The sequence below is a fragment of the Benincasa hispida genome, chromosome 8 (assembly GCF_027475165.1).
Source record: "Benincasa hispida cultivar pf3 chromosome 8, pf3_genome.v1.1, whole genome shotgun sequence".
Lineage (NCBI taxonomy): Eukaryota > Viridiplantae > Streptophyta > Magnoliopsida > Cucurbitales > Cucurbitaceae > Benincasa > Benincasa hispida.
The window spans coordinates 21,176,978-21,193,626 of NC_143485.1; the positions used below are offsets into that span (position 1 = coordinate 21,176,978).

Genomic DNA, 16,649 nt, shown 5'->3' on the forward strand with positions numbered 1-16,649 from the left:
GTAGGTATCTCAAGATTTATGTTGAAGATGCATCTCCCAACAAGCTTAGTTAGGTCACAGAATTGTGTTTTATAGGTAGTTTGTTATTATGCAATGTTATTTCGGAGTTAAGGATTTGTGGATGTTATATTATATTTAAGACAAATCATATTAATAGTTGTTTACTTGACAAATTCTTAATATTCAAACATGTTTATTTGTAAAATTATTATAGTTTATTTGATATTTTAAAGATTCAAACAGGTATGATATTTGTAAAAAAAAAAAAAAAAAGAAAAAGAAAAAAAAGAACAGGTATACAATATAGTAAATAAAGAAAAAAGTTAATGACTTATATCCCGACGGTCTAGGGGTCGGAAAAGTGTAATTTCATGCATTTTTTTAAACTTTTTCCGACGCTAAAATAGATTACCATCGACATAAGTAACCATATCCTGACGGTACACATAAGTAACCATTTTTGTTTTCAACTTTAACTTTTGCCGACGGTAGTATCGTAGAGAAAGCGTTGGGATAAGTAATAATATCCCTAAAACAAACCATCGACATAAGCTGAATTCTCCCGACAGTTATAATTTATTCTTACCATCGGAAGAAATGACTTATCCCGACGCCAAAAGGAACCGTCGGCATAAGTGTTACTGTGGTATAGTTAATACCCTAGTTTATTGTTTTTTTGTACTTTTGTATCGTTCATTAGTTTCCCTAAGCTTTAGGACAAGTAGGAGATTGTTGGGAATGGTGTCCTAAATCTATTTGTAATCTTGTAGTTTATAAACTTTGTATAAACATATTGTTGGTTCTGATATACACTTGAACCACACCAGACGAGACTATCAACCAAGTACATGTTTTTTTAACTAATTTCGTTCAAACATTAACAAATTTCAAGAAGCTTAATCATTGGAACAAAGCATAAAATTAATGAAATAACACTTGAACCACACCAATCAAACTTATTCATCAAAGTACGACCAAAATAGGTTATATATAATTAAAAGAAAAGGATTTTGATATATACTTGAACCACACCAAGCAAGACTATCAACCAAGTACATATTTTTCAACTAATTTTATTTCAACATCAACAAATTTCAAGAAGCTTAATCATTGGAACAAAACATAAAATTAATGAAATAACACTTGAACCACACCAATCAATAATCAACAAATTTCAAGACTACCAACCAAGTATATATTCTTCAACTAATTTAATCACAACATTTTAAAATTTCAATAAGCTTAATCATTAAAATAAAAATAAAATGAATCAAATAACTTTAAATTACTAAATTGAATATTCATTATACCTTTCCAAGCAAACAACTTAAACAACCTACAAACTTGAAGAGATTCGAACCAGAGCTCGAAGATTGAAACGTCGACGAGCACTGGACCTTTGCGAATAGAGTTGAGACGACAGATTTGACAAACGGCAAGCTAACCACGACGCCGACGACCCACCTCTACGACCGGAACCAGCTGGACGAACGGAGAGCTGACCCACCGAAAGAACAACTACTGGAAAACCAACCGGAGAACAACGCCACTTAAGGGCCACGGCCGATAAAGAAACCCCGAAAGAACATGCGAAGAACCACCGGAACATGCAAAGAACAACAGAGAACCCACGTGCCAACGAAGAACACCCGAGAACACCCACGCGCTGACGAAAACCACCGAAAAACAACCGGAGAACACCCACGACGATGACCCACCATCGGAAGAAGCCCACGACAACGGAGATCCAAGCAAAACCGGTGATGACAACCCACGGAAACACCTCGAGAACACCCACGCGCCGACGAAAACCAACTGAAAATCAACCGGAGAACACCCACGACGATGACCCACCACCAGAAGAAGCCCACGACGACGGAGATCCAACAAACACCGGTGACGACAACCCACGAACTGATGTGCACGACCAAGCTGAGAGAGGAGAGGGTTTGGTAAGAGAGAAGTGAAAGGAGAGAGAAGATCATTTAATTTGAAATGGATTTTTAATAAAGTAAAATAAATAAATAAATAAATGAGAGGCCTTTAATGTCGATTTAAATCGACATTGTAGCCCATCTTCAATGTCGGTTTAAAACCGACATTAAAGATCCGTTTTTTTAAACCGACATTATACATCCGAGAGCACTTTTTTCAACCGACATTGAAACCCAAAATTCTTCTAGTCTTAAGGTTTGTAGTTCTATTGATTTTCACTTTTTTTTTTTGGTAAATTTTGTTTAGCTTATTAACTTTTTGTTCGTTTTTGTAGTTCTCATTGATTTTCACTTTTTTTTTTGGTAAATTTTGTTTAGCTTATTCACATGACTTTTTGTTCGTTTAATTGTACTTCTTATTGATTTTCACTTTATACTGTTGATAGACAGGGAACGAGGACATGTATTCACTTTAAAGAAATGACGATTGTGAAAGCTTCTGCAGAAATTTTCAGGGCACCTCCGATTTGGCTCCATTTGCAGAGTTACAAATCTATGGTGTTATGTTTCTTGCTAATGTAAATATTATTCTTCTCTCCATTATTGTGCCTTTGGATTTCATCAATTTTTTGTACGGTAAATAAAATCTCTGCCTCCATTTCAATGAAAGCTGGAGATTGACTCTTACATGGGATGTTGTTTGTATTGTAATTAGATGTTCTCATTATTCTCTAAGGCGAGCTACATTCTTCTTGGGGTTGATAGTTAGTTATTGTTCATATGGATTTCGTATTATTCTAACTTAGAAATTATTCATTTTAATTTTTTTATGAACTTTGTTAACATGAGGTTGTTATATGACAATATATATGTTCAAGATATATGAACTTTCTTAGGTTGGTGGAAATTTTGGATTGATTGATGCTTAGATTGTTCATATATATATGCTGTTTGTTTATTTGGTTAATAAATAATTATTCTCTTCAATTAATTATATCATTATTGGATATCGAAATAGGAGCAATTATAGGTAATTTCTAATAATACATTTTTTTTAATAAAAAAAGCACATACGAACTTGGCAAGTAAAACGTATCAAGTATTTATTAAGTTGCCAGTTTTTGGGTGTCAAGAACAAATTACATTTGACAAATAAAAACTGTTAAGTTATGAAAACCTTGATCCATAATAAATGTCAAGAACTTAGATACTTGACACTTAAAATATAGTCAACATATATCATATACTTGACAGTTATCAAATATTAAGTAAATTACAGTTTCGCTTTTAGCTAGTAAAAAAATTTCTCTTATTCTTGATACTGGATTACTTGACGTTTTTAAAAACGTTAAGTAACACTGATACTTGACTGTGAAAAAAGTCAAGTAATACAGTTTTTGTAGTAGCTCTGCCTCATTTGGCTTCACCATTCTTGATTCGTATCACAATTTCATTTTATTGGACGAAATATTCGTTTGGGTTTTATGAGCTAAATTGATACCATATTAGATAACATATGGTTTCATCTCAAAATCAATAGACAATGATAGGAATAGTCCATCTATCTTTATTTTTCTAATGTGAGACCCTCACTGTTAGAGAAAATGCCACATTAGCAACCAAGGAGGAGTCAAGAAGACACATCAGCTGAAGGTTGCCATGTCATCGTGGAGAGTCATGAAGAATTATTCCATTTAGTGCTCCAAAATTTCTGTTAGGATTGGTGATAACAAACAAATATTCCTTCCTCATGGATTGGACCATGTGTTCTCATTTTATTAGTTGTTTAGTATATAATTCTTTTAATTCTTTGAATCCTTAAAATAGGGAACAATGTATAAATCGGGCATGCTGCCCATTTTCAATGACATACAAAATACGAATAGTCAAAAGCCAACATCACTCTGTTTATCACTTAGTAAATTGATTTCATCGTGTACAACGATAAGCTAAACGATTGAATACATCATTCATCGTTTAGCGCCTAGAGTCCATCATGTACAACGAAAGGGTAGACGATAGCCTCTATCGTGTAGCGTCAACGTCCTATCGTTTAGTACGACAAAGGTAAACGATAAGGTGAACGATACTACTATCGCTTAGCTTCCGCGGCTCCATCGCTTAACAAGACAAGATAGACGATAAGGTAAATGATATCACTATCCCTTAGTTTCCGAGGCTCCATCGTTTAGTACGATAAGTAGGTGATACCACTATCGTTTAGTATCCAAGGCTCCATCGCTTAGTACGATGAGGTAAACGATAAGGCTGTCTTGCATCGTTTAACCGTGTGACTCTATTGTACACAAAGAAGAGGTAAACGATTCATTTTCCATCCCTTTATATTTTCTAACTCTCACAACAGGTATCATATCTAGTTTTGGATTTAATTTAAATCTCAAATTTGATCCCGGGTGCTAAATAACGTGTAGGATTATTCACCATTGACGTTATGGTAATGACTTCAATCAAATCTCTCTAAATTTTCATACAAGAAAGGGACAATGAAAGAAACCTCCACCGAAAGCTATAGAGTATCCTCATACACCAGTCGTTTAGGGAATTGGAATCTTAAAATGAAACCAAAAGAAAAACCAACAATTATAATAAGAACAATACTTGGGCTATAAGATATACTTCATTCTTTATGCATCCCACTATGATTACAAAGCAATAAGAAGAATTCACCAATATTTTGTGGAATGCACAAAGATAAATGTTGTCACCTAAGTATTTTCTTTATAATAATTGGAAATATAAAATTCTTAAAAAAACTTGGGTGAAGTTTATCTTTTTGTAGTCCTCAAACAACATTCAATAAAAATCTGCCACGTGATAAATTTTTATTTATTTCTTTTACTAGGTAATAAAAAGGAGATGCATGGGATTAAGTCTCTGAGTCAGGTGATTCGAAATCCGATCGAAGACCTTTAACAAACAGATCAACCAAACGTTCCATTTCATGTTTCTCCTTTACCAATCCAATCTCTATCCCACCATCACCATTTCCACTATCTGTTAAAGAAATTTCTGTTGATGATTCAACAGAAACCCATTCCATTTTCTTTGGCTTTCCCCAACCAAAATCTGCACTATAAACTTCAAACTTCGGCGACCCAGAAATCGAAAGAACTTTTTCAGGAGAATCATCATTGAATGAAGCAATCAAGAAGGGGCAAAAATGTTCTATCCCATCTAAAGTTTCTTCTCCCAAACTTTTAACAGCCTCTGAAATGGCCTGAATAGCCAAAAGTATTCCTTTTTCACTCAAGAGGTCCTTTCTTTCAATAGCACAAGCACGACCAGACAAACAATTACCAAAATAATTAGAAGGCAATGAAGGTTTTAAACGAGATCTAGCATCAGCACCAAATCCAAAGGCTAATTTTCCATCTCTTAAACCGTCTAACTTGGCTGTGCATACACAAAGATAAGCATATGCCAACGCAAAGGAAGATATGTGGGAATTTTCATTTTCCTTTTGCCTCTTCTTCATAACCCATTGCCTTACCTTTTGTAAGTTTTGATGCGAAAATTCGAGTGTGTATCGAATTAAACCAGGTGGTGGAGTAGTTTTGGGTAACTTAAGCTTCAAGCTTCTATTGTTGGGTCCTTCGTCATTTAGCCATGCGTTTGAAAAAATCCCGGCGAGACCTCTCGAATCGTCGATAAGCGACCTGTGTGTTAAAATCACTCTTGTCATATTTTCGAAACTATGATGAGAAATGTTTGGAATTAGTCGATACTAATTTTGTTGACATAAAAATTATATTAAAAAGAATAAAATTAAATATTAAATTAATTTTGAGTAATTAAATACTTTTTTCTGAACTGTTTTGGACATGACAGAAGTGAATTTTAACATTTTTATCATCATACATGTACTCAATCAACTTAGGTTTTGAAAAATAGTTCTACATGTCAACTTTTAAACGAAAGGATACACCCATATCTTTGTGCAATCAAGACTGCACAATAATAAAAATCTACCATTAAACTAGATTATTGGATTTTTTTTACTATGTAGGAAAAATAGGATGCATAAAATTGTTGTACCTAATCATTGTCTTTCTAAAATGTTAAATTATCTTTTTCTAAAACTAGAATCATCATAAAACTCAAACTTTGTATTTAGTAAGATATTAAACTTTCATGTTTTAAAAGTTTATTACTTATTAGACATAAAACTGAAAATTTAATGATTCATTGAACATAAATATTAATTTTTATCTCAAAATCAATTTATCTATCATTTCAATGTGAGACTGGCAACATGCTCCATCAAATTGGTGTTTCTCTGAGTTAACTAACCCTCATTTGAGCTTTAGGAGTATTAATACCATATTAAACAAATAGTATCTTGTATTTTATAAAAATTTTAAGGTCTCTTTTCACATTTTCAAATTTCATATGGCATTGACTAATTCCGTAATTTAATATTTTCAAAATGGATAATAATTAAGTGTAGCTTAGGTTGAACCTAATCCTCATATATCATCTTTTCTATGCATAGTTTTTTTTTTTTTGTTAAAAAAAATTAATTAAAACTTTTATACGACATGAAAGCCTTTTAGTAGATTCTATCTCGACTTCACTATAGGTGGGTGGAGAAAGTTTCTAGTATTATGGTTGCTTGTCACAAATGTAGTATTTAAGAATTATGCGTGGTATATGAAATAAATAAATAATAAATTAAAAAAATCATATAATGACATGTAAAGTAATGAATGGACCCAAATTCTTTTCTTTCAAAATTATATAAAGATTAAAAAAAACTTTTGAATTAAGTGATAATATATTACCTATCGTAGAACGGCATGAAGTCGATTGGCGGAATGGGGGATCCTCCATTGACATGAAGATGGCAAAGACGAGCCCATAACTTGAGAAATGAAGTTGAAGTTTTTCCATCTAGAACCGCATGGTGGTTTGATATGCCAATCGAAAACCCTTTATTTCCAAACACAGTGACTTGGAGAGCAATCCCTGCAGCATGATCATGGGACACATCCAACTTTGGGACAAGAGGATGATATTCTTCAACTTCACGAAACCCGTGTCCCGAAAGACGTTCGAAATCAGCGTCAATCTCGGCCTCAGCCACGGTGAGCAACACACCGTCGCCGTCAACAAACTCGATGGTCGGTATCGCATAATGTTGGGGCCAAACGAGGTTGCCAGCAAGAGGAAGATAGTAGCGAAGAGCGAGAGCGAGAGAAGATTTAAGATTTGGAAGAACGGCGTCGACAAACGAGATCCCGGTGGACGATAATTTGTAGAAGAAAAGACATTGTGTTGGAGGGAATCTAATCCATAAGATGTCAAAGAAAGTGAGAGGAAGAGACTTGGGAGCAGTTGTTGATTCTTCTAGTGAAGGACTTACCTTACACACCTCAATTATCTTCATGGAAGCTCTTAACTTTTTGAGGGCTAAACCAAACCAATGGAGAAATTTTCTCTCTCACTTTTGATTGCTATAATTACATAATGTTCGAGAAAAACGATTCGACATTGATGAGTCCATCTTTTACTACGGCAAAAAGACAAGCATGATTCACGTGGGGTGTTACAAAATCGAGGTATTAATATTTTTTCTTCACGGGCATCTCGTCTGCACATTTTTTTAGGATCGAGTCCTTTTTTTCTCTTGTAAAATAAAAAAATATATACATAAAATAATAAAAGTCAAATTGAAAAATAAAATTTATTATAAAACATGGGAGAAATTAATTATAGTCATGGGGGGATTGAAAATAGGAGAGAGAGAGAAAACATTAATGTTGATGGGAAGACCAAACATGTGGGAGAGAGTTAAAAAACAAAAAAAGGGAAATTGTGAGGACTGACTAATCTTTTTAGTGGTTAAACCTTTACTTATATGGCTAGATTTTATTTTTGAAATTTACGCATTAAATATCTCTAGATTTTATGTTTTTTGTGAAAGATTTTGGAGATTCAACAACTAATTCGGATAGAACTATAACCTCAAACTACTTGGATCTGACAATACTCTTGGATACTTGCTCGCAACTGAATTCAAGAACAAAAGAAAGAAAAAAAAAAGAAAGGATAGAACTCTTCAATTTGGAATGAGATGCTACAAATGAAAAACCAAGTTGCTATTTACATACTAACCATTAATAATTCTCCAAAATAGAAAATAAAATCAACTAAATACAAAAATGGAAACATTTCTCCAATTTAATTCAATTGAGTTATTACTTTACAAAAATCAAATAACTCATTCAAATTGAAAAAACTACGAGTTTAACTTTCATACAAATATGTTAAATTTGTACATGAAACATCATTTTAATTTGATATTTCAATTCAATTTGAAAGTTTCTAAACAATGATTTTTATCAACACATCCGTTATATATGGATGTTTTTGTATAAACTATGTTTACCATCTGCATATCAAGTGTAGGTAGCTTCTCAAATTAATGTATATTTGATGTTTTAACACGTTCAACGCCTCCAACATGCATACATATCGTCTATATACATTATGATTAACTATTGATTTGTATTTGGATGATACATCATTATATTCCTAAACTTTACTATTCAAGAAAAAATTATTTCACCATTGAATCAACTAATATTAATGTAATTCCATCATATACTTCTCCTAACAACTTTGTATTTGAATTTCCTACATGTTCAAGCTAAATAACAAATTTTAAATTATTATGTCAAATAACAAACTAATCCTGTTAAACTCTTAATAGTTATAGGAGATACATTTTCCCTTAGATTTAATGTACAAATATCATGTGTATATTTGTCTTTTTTTTTTTTGAAAAATCATTTTAATAGATTATTGTTCCTTTCTGTTAAGTTTCTCTTTCATTTATATTTTGTTTTTAGTTTATCTCTTAATTTAAATTAAACTATAACTATTTTAAAAGATTTCACATTTTACAATCTCTAGACTCTATTTACTATAGAGGCTTGTTTGGATTAATTTGATAAAAAAATGTTTTTTTAAAAAAATTCATTGTTATTTAAACACTTTTGATAAAAATTGATCAAAATATACTTAAAAAGTGATTTGAATGGTTGTCAAACATTCAAATTACTTCCAAAATGATTTATTTTTTAGATTAAATATTCCAAACACACCCTAAGTATTTTAGACTGAGGGTAATTTAGTCCAACTCAAATTTCAATTTTCAATCCAATTTAAACAAGTTGACATTTTTCTATAAGAAATATAGAAAAATAGTTTAAATATTTTTGAAAGAAGCTTACTAAAATAGCTATGAGAGTGGAAGAAATAGATATTAAATTTGAAGTATTAAAAATTGAGAGAGATTTTATAAAAAAAAAAAGGACATGGGAGAGTATCAACTATCAAGGTATGAAGATGAGGGACCTTTAATATTAATATTGTTGTTTTCAAAACTTATTAGAGAAATATTGTTGTTTTGAAACTTATTAGAGAAATATTGTTGTTTTGGGAGTTCGAGGCTAGAGGTCGAACGTTGAGAACTCGACTAATGTGGAGGTCGAACGTTAAGAACTCGACGAACAAAGAAAAACTTGGAAACAAAACATAGGCCGAAACTTCAACCTTCGACAAGGAAAATCTCGCGAATCTCGCTTAGGTTGTCAAAGGTTGAAGTTTCGACACACATCTACCCTCGAGATTGCAGGTTTATTACTTTTCTTTTTTCCTCATAGAGGAAATAAAGTAATGAGATGGTATATTATATGTATATGTGTACTTGAGCTGCTTCTAACAACATATGCATTTTGTTATCATTTCGAATTAGATGGAGGCTTGTGGGATTGATGTGAGGGGTAGGGATGGCTATATTTCTGGGAGCGAACTCCAGGCGAATATGAAGCGCATGGATACAAGTTATGCCTTGGAATGAAAGACAATTCCGAATTAGCTTTGTCTACGAACAAAATTTTGTATATTAAGTTGTCGAAGGTTACACACATGTCGAAACTTCAAAGCGATTAAGGAGATAAGTGGGCTGAAGCAGATTAAGGAGAGAGCGAGATTTAAAGCGAGATAGTAGGAGAGAGCGAGATGTTGAATGGGATTTTAAGAGAGAGCGAGATTCAAAGCGAGATTTTAGGAGAGAGCGAGATTCAAAGCGAGAATGTTGGAGAGAGCGAGATTTAGTTTATATTGGCTAATCTGACTAACATTGAACTTGGTAAAATGAAATGGTTGATTAATTGAAAAATAAGATTATTCAGGAATACACATTGAAGGCTAAGATTACGCATTGAGTTTCTGGTAGTAGATCCATAATAAAAAAAGTGTTTGTGATTGTTCTAGAAGAAATGGAAGCTAGTAATCATTAATGGAAAAATAACAACAATAACAAAGAGAGCGAGATCTTAGGAGAGAGCGAGAGTCTTCACTTTATTTGAACTTTCCATAGAAATATATATAAAAAAAGAGAAAAAAGAGCTAATAATCATACTATAATTGAATAATCATTAGACTATAATTGAATATATTAGATTATTATACTATAATTGAATAATCATTAGACAATAAATTGAATATATTAGATTATTATACTATAATTGAATAATCATTAGACAACAAATTGAATATATTAGATTATTATACTATAATTGAATAATCATTAGACAATAAATTGAATAAATTGAATATATTAGATTATTATACTATAAATTGAATATATTAGATTATTATAATGTAAAACTTTATTGATTACAAAAAAAAAATTGAATATACAGTAGATTATTATAAAAAAATTGAATATACAATAAATTATAATAAAAAATTGAATATACAATAAAATGAATATATAATAAAAAAAATTATTTATTATTCAATCCCTAACTATCTGGAGCCCGTCTTAGTAACGAAGGACACTTCCTTCGATTATGTCCTAACTGGTTACAAAATCCACATCGTTGTCGAGTGGCTGGTTCTGTCCAATCCATCTCGTTGTGATAACGTGAACTTTTCGGTCTACCAGGTCTTCTCAACAACGATGGATCAGGATGTAAGACGGGCATATTAGGGTGCGTGATCCAGTAATCTTCATGCGGTACAGGTTGAAATTGAGGAGAGTAACATTCAGCATACGTTGACAATTTGTAGTAGTCCTCAATAAAATCTTCGTAGTTCATGTTAAAATGTGAGCAAACGACCATAAAATGCGAGCATGGAATGCCGAATACTTGCCACTTGTTACATGAACAGTACCGCTCGATATGATGGCTTGTTGAGATCACTAAGTATGAAACACCTGAGAGAAATTGTAACACACGAAGAGGTGTGTTTAATTTCAGATCGACATGCTGGTATAATTGCAACAGTGAACAACCCAGCAAATGGTTGGACGGGATCGAAATGTCACCATTGTTTCTGCTTACGATATATCGTTAGAACTTCAATAAAAAAGTATAAATTTAATTCATTGAAAAATTATGTTTATCGTGCTGGGTGTCAGTTTCAAATTCAAAAGTTCAACAAAGCAATTGAAGATATCAAAGGAATAAATCGGAGCTGTCTAAGTTTTTTTGACAACATTAGTTTAGAGCAATGGACTCAAGCACATGATGGAGGATTCAGATATGGGTGGATGACAACAAATCTATCAGAGTGCATAAATGGAGTCCTCAAAGGAGCTTGAATGTTGCCTATAAATGCTCTTGCTCAAATAACATTCTTCAAATGCGTGAACTATTTCGAGAAAAGAAGAGTAGAAATAAAGGATGCATTGGAGCGTCAAGATAAATACACCTGGTAAATATTATTTTTTTTATATATAATTTATTAATAGTTTATTTCAAACATATTTTATAATACTAAGTGGAGTAAAAATCCAGGTGCGCACACAACAAAATAAATAAATGGGCTGCACGATCTAGTAAACATGAAGTACAATCATACGATTGGTATGAAGGTGTGTTCATGTGAAGATCGGCCGTCATAGTCTCAATGCCAAATGAGGAAACGTTCAAATATTGAGGCTAAACAGGTGCAGTACTGTTCATGTAACAAGTGGCAATCGTTCGGCATTCCATGCTCGCATTTTATGGCCGCTTGCTCACATTTTAACATGAACTACGAAGATTTTATTGAGGACTACTACAAATTGTCAACATATGCTGAATGTTACTCTCTTCAATTTCAACCTGTACCGCATGAAGATTACTGGATCACACACCCTAATATGCCCGTCTTACATCCTGATCCATCGTTGTTGAGAAGACCTGGTAGACCGAAAAGTTCACATTATCACAACGAGATGGATTGGACAGAACCAGCCACTCGACAACGATGTGGATTTTGTAACCAGTTAGGACATAATCGAAGGAAGTGTCCTTCGTTACTAAGACGGGCTCCAGATAGTTAGGAATTGAATAATAAATAATTTTTTTTATTATATATTCATTTTATTGTATATTCAATTTTTTTATTATAATTTATTGTATATTCAATTTTTTTTATAATAATCTATTGAATATTCAATTTTTTTTTTTGTAATTAATAAAGTTTTACATTATTCTTTACCCTCACACTTACCTCTACTATTCAATTATAGTCAATTTTAATATATATATATATATATATATATATTTTTCAGATAATGGCTTTAAACCCAGGACTTGTTGATCTCGATGTTTTGTACGACCAGTCCATTCATCGATCATATGTTGTATGGCGAGATCGTACTACTAGAGAAATATCTTGCAGACGTCGAGAGGCAGGATTTATTCAGTTGAACTGGCATCTGATCACAGCCTTGGTCGAGAGATGGAGGCCCGAGACGCATACATTCCATATGTCTGTTGGAGAGTGCACTATCACTCTACAAAACATAGAAGTGTTGTTGGGGTTACCTGTTGATGGTGAGCCGATCACCAGAGTGATGTACGATGACTGGTTAGAAGTTTGTCAACTGTACCTCGGTGCGACCCTACCTGCCGACAAGATTATAGGATCGAGGTTAAGTTTAATATGGTTAGGAACACAATTTCGTGAGCTCACAGATGATGCAGACGAGGAAACCGTCATAAGATATGCGTGAGCATATATACTACAAATGATGGGTGGAAGTCTGTTTTCAGATAAATCAAGTCATTTTATTCACTTGATGTTCTTGCCACACATGTAGTCAACCAGTATAGATACATATTTGATCTGCTTCAACCTGAACAGGTACGTTACACTAAACCTAATTGATTATTTTATTCACATTTTTATTGTATTTGTCTTTAATATTCTCTAATATAATATTTTGTGTTTCAGGTTATTTGGGAGCTGTACAAAATTATTGTGCATACTTTGCCTAATTTTTGTACGAATGATCAAAACATATGGCGGACGATGAGTCCTCTTATATGTTTTCACATTGGTGAGTGGCATCTTCCTAACAGGGTAATGAGACAATTCAGTTTTCAGCAGGATGTCCCATCGCCTTGTAATACTGAACCGTACTGCATGATATTGACCTAAGGACTGGAGATTGGTCCGAAAAAGTTGCACATTTGGTAGTGCGATGACACTATCATGCAAGGTTTATTGCAGTGGAGGTTTCTCTTGAACAGTTTGACACAGATGTCACTCCAGAATATATTCATTGGTATAATAATATCACAAGGTGTTATGTCACTCGTTTGGGAGCAGCTATGGGTCATCTGGTAAATGAATGAATATTATCTAATTTTTTTAATTAAAATTTATTTTAAATATTTTCTAATTGTTTTATAATTCATAGAGATCGAACAATAGTAGACTCCATGAGGTTGCGAATGATTCGAACCAGGTTCTTGCTATATGTAGTGACAACCAAAGCTATATGGAGGAAATTCATTATCTGTATGATATACCTATTGTTCCTCCACCAACTCCTAGACGTAGAGGACCTGTTCGGGAAGAGGATGAGTTTGATGAGGTTGCACATTATGTGGAAGAGTTGCCCCCTATGATGCAGACGCAGAGTCAAACTGTTATGTTAGTCCGATGATGATGATGCCAATATTTGGTTCAGGACATTATGACTCAGAGGCTGGTCCTTCGTCTTCATACGTGCATGGGCATGGTCGGGGTCGTGGAGAGCATAATGAATATTTATATTATGAAGCGCCTGCAGAGGTACTAGAGCAACATAGAAGAACCCGAGCAACCTCAAGTTCGAAGTTGACGACGATAACCAGCTCGAAATCGATGACGTCCGCCTTGTGGGACACATTGATTTTTGTAATTATTTTTATATAAATGAGATATTTAATTTACATTTTTTTATTTTTATGAGTTATTATTTTTTTAATTTATTCTTTTTAGAGTTTAAATAAAATAATAAAATATTTTTAGAAATTGTGTTTTATAAAATGGAAAATTAAAAAAAAAAGAAAGGATTAGAAAGAAGAAGATGGAATGTGTAATAATTAAAAAGGAAAAAAAAGAGAAATTTGTACGGTATTCTCGCTCTCTATCAAAATCTCGTTATCTCGCTCTCACTCTCGCTCTCGCTCTCTCAAACTCTCGCTCTCTCAAAATCTCGCTCTCTCTCATAATCTCGCTCTCGAATTTGATTGGGAAGTTCAGTGGTAAAAAGAAGGAGATTCATTAGCTCGTTATTTAGTCAGACTTGCTGAGATGACAGAATTCGTAAAAATTATTCAACAAGCTTTGGAAGGAATTCCAGGAGACCTTATGAAAATTTAGAAATATGATCTTTTGATAGAGGAAGGTCTCCAGAATGATAATTAAACAGACTCAATAATAATGTTAGGAAGGGCAAGGTCGAGGGTTCAAAGTTCGACGTACAAATGAAAAGAAGGCCGAGGGTTCAAAATTCGACCTACTATTTAAGAAAATAATGTTGTTTTCAAACTATTTGTAAAAGATAGGCCGAATTTTCAACCCTCGACTTATTTTTTTTTTAAAAAAACAACAATATTTTTACAAATAGTTTGAAAACAACAATATTTTCTTAAATAGTTTCTAAAAGGACAATATCCTTTTAATTTTCTCTGAAGATGAGAGTGCGAGACTTATTATTTAATTGGGAAGGGAAAATGACCAAAGTCATTTGCATTTGTTGGACCAGAGAGAACGCCCAACATTATAATCCATGAAAACCCTAACTTTGGAGCTCTAAACCATTGGAGGAAATTTATCTATGATTTTGATTGCTATAATTTTAAATGTTCAATAAAAACGTATCTTGATGAGCTACTCTTCCATTTTTTTTAGCATTTGGAATGTTGGAAATCTAGTTATGATGGATTTGTTGTTTGAAATCAGATTACTAGGAATGTTAAAGTGCGTTTGAGGTACATGCAGGACGACTCGAGATCATATGAGGTCTTAGACAAAAACTTTGATAAAGAAGCCTTTCTATAAAAAAAAATATTATCTAGAATTTATTTTTCTTGTTTTATGGGATGCAAAATTATGTAATAAAGTTTGATAATTTAAGTTGATTAATATATCCTTTTCAATCGATAATATGACGAATCAATTTAATGTTTTGTGACATAGTTGACCTTAAATAAGATTTAATTAATTTTAATGTTGAAAAGCTTCTTTTAGTATAAACAACCGTTACTAGTATTGTTAATAATATTCTATAAGCAATATATGCATTTGGAAAAACATTTACTTTTTTTTTATATATAGTTTAATATTTTAATAGAACAATCAATTTCATTTTACAAGACTTTGCTTAATATGTTTAATTCAAAAAATAAATCTAAACCGTTAATGTCGGAAAATATATTATGTTTTAATGCTTTTCAAGATTAATATAATATGTTTTCGAATTATTATCATCTAATGACTTTAAAATTTTCATATCAAATAAGAAGTTAAAGATATTTTCGTATACTTGAAATTGTTCAAATATACTTTTAAGTGAAGAAATTGCTTGATTTATAATATGATAAAAGTAATCAATTCTAAAAGAATTTTCAGGTGACCGTGTTTCTTCAATGTCAATATTCTCATCAAATTGTTTTTTCTTTGAATCATTCTTTTTCACCAAATATAGGTTGTATTTCCATAACATTTGCAATTTCTTATATGAAAACATAACATTTGTGAATCTATTTTCTTTATATTTTTCTAAAAATGAAACTAAACCTTTCAAGTGATTTAAAACAACATCAATATGCATATCTTTAGTAAGACTTTACTAACAAAATTTACAGCAAATAAAATATCATACCATATAGTCATGCCTAACAAGAATTTAGAATTTTCAGATTCATAGGTAGCTAAACAATTAGCTTCACTTTTCACATTAGGATCTTCACTAGTCTCTCCTAATTTTAATAAAGCGTCCCTTATTTGAAGCGCTTGAAATCTTATTGCTTTAACACTTTCAATTCGATTTTTCCATCGTGTTTGTGACAATGGTTTGATAGTCAAGTTGATTATGTGATTTAGTAAAAGTTTTCACCGTTTGTAGACAAAAAAAATAAAAAATAAATACGTCGCATAACTCCAAAAAATGTCATAGCTCTATGACATGAGCTAACCATGTCAGAAAGTACTAGATTGATATTATGGCAACAAAATGTGTATAAAATGCTCTAGGATTTCAGTAATTTTTTTTTGTACACCTTGTTGTTTTCCTTTCATATTAGATCCATTGCATATCCTTGTCCTCTTATATTCGATATATCAAGTTAAGATCCTTAATTGTGTTTATAAGTACATCATATAAACATTTTTCCAGTAGTATCTTCAACTTTTAAA

The 16,649-nt window shown here is 32.2% G+C and overlaps 1 protein-coding gene across 1 annotated transcript; it reads right to left on the minus strand.

The window, feature by feature from the left end:
• Nucleotides 1-4,535: 4,535 nt before the first annotated feature.
• On the minus strand, nt 4,536-7,833 carry LOC120082668 (phenolic glucoside malonyltransferase 1-like). The gene is made up of 2 exons (XM_039037928.2): nt 6,737-7,833; nt 4,536-5,611 (listed from the first exon to the last, which is right to left on the minus strand). The coding sequence occupies exons 1-2, from the start codon at nt 7,339-7,341 to the stop codon at nt 4,822-4,824; spliced, it is 1,395 nt and encodes a 464-aa protein (XP_038893856.2). The 5' UTR covers nt 7,342-7,833; the 3' UTR covers nt 4,536-4,821.
• Between the last annotated feature and the right edge of the window lie 8,816 nt (nt 7,834-16,649).

Excerpts from the sequence above, each read along its gene's own strand:
- LOC120082668 (XM_039037928.2), bottom strand. The coding sequence starts at position 7,341 with ATGAAGATAATTGAGGTGTGTAAGGTAAGTCCTTCACTAGAAGAATCA. Across the intron at positions 5,612-6,736 it reads TTCATGCCGTTCTACGATAG|GTCGCTTATCGACGATTCGA; the intron begins GTAATATATTAT and ends TTTAACACACAG.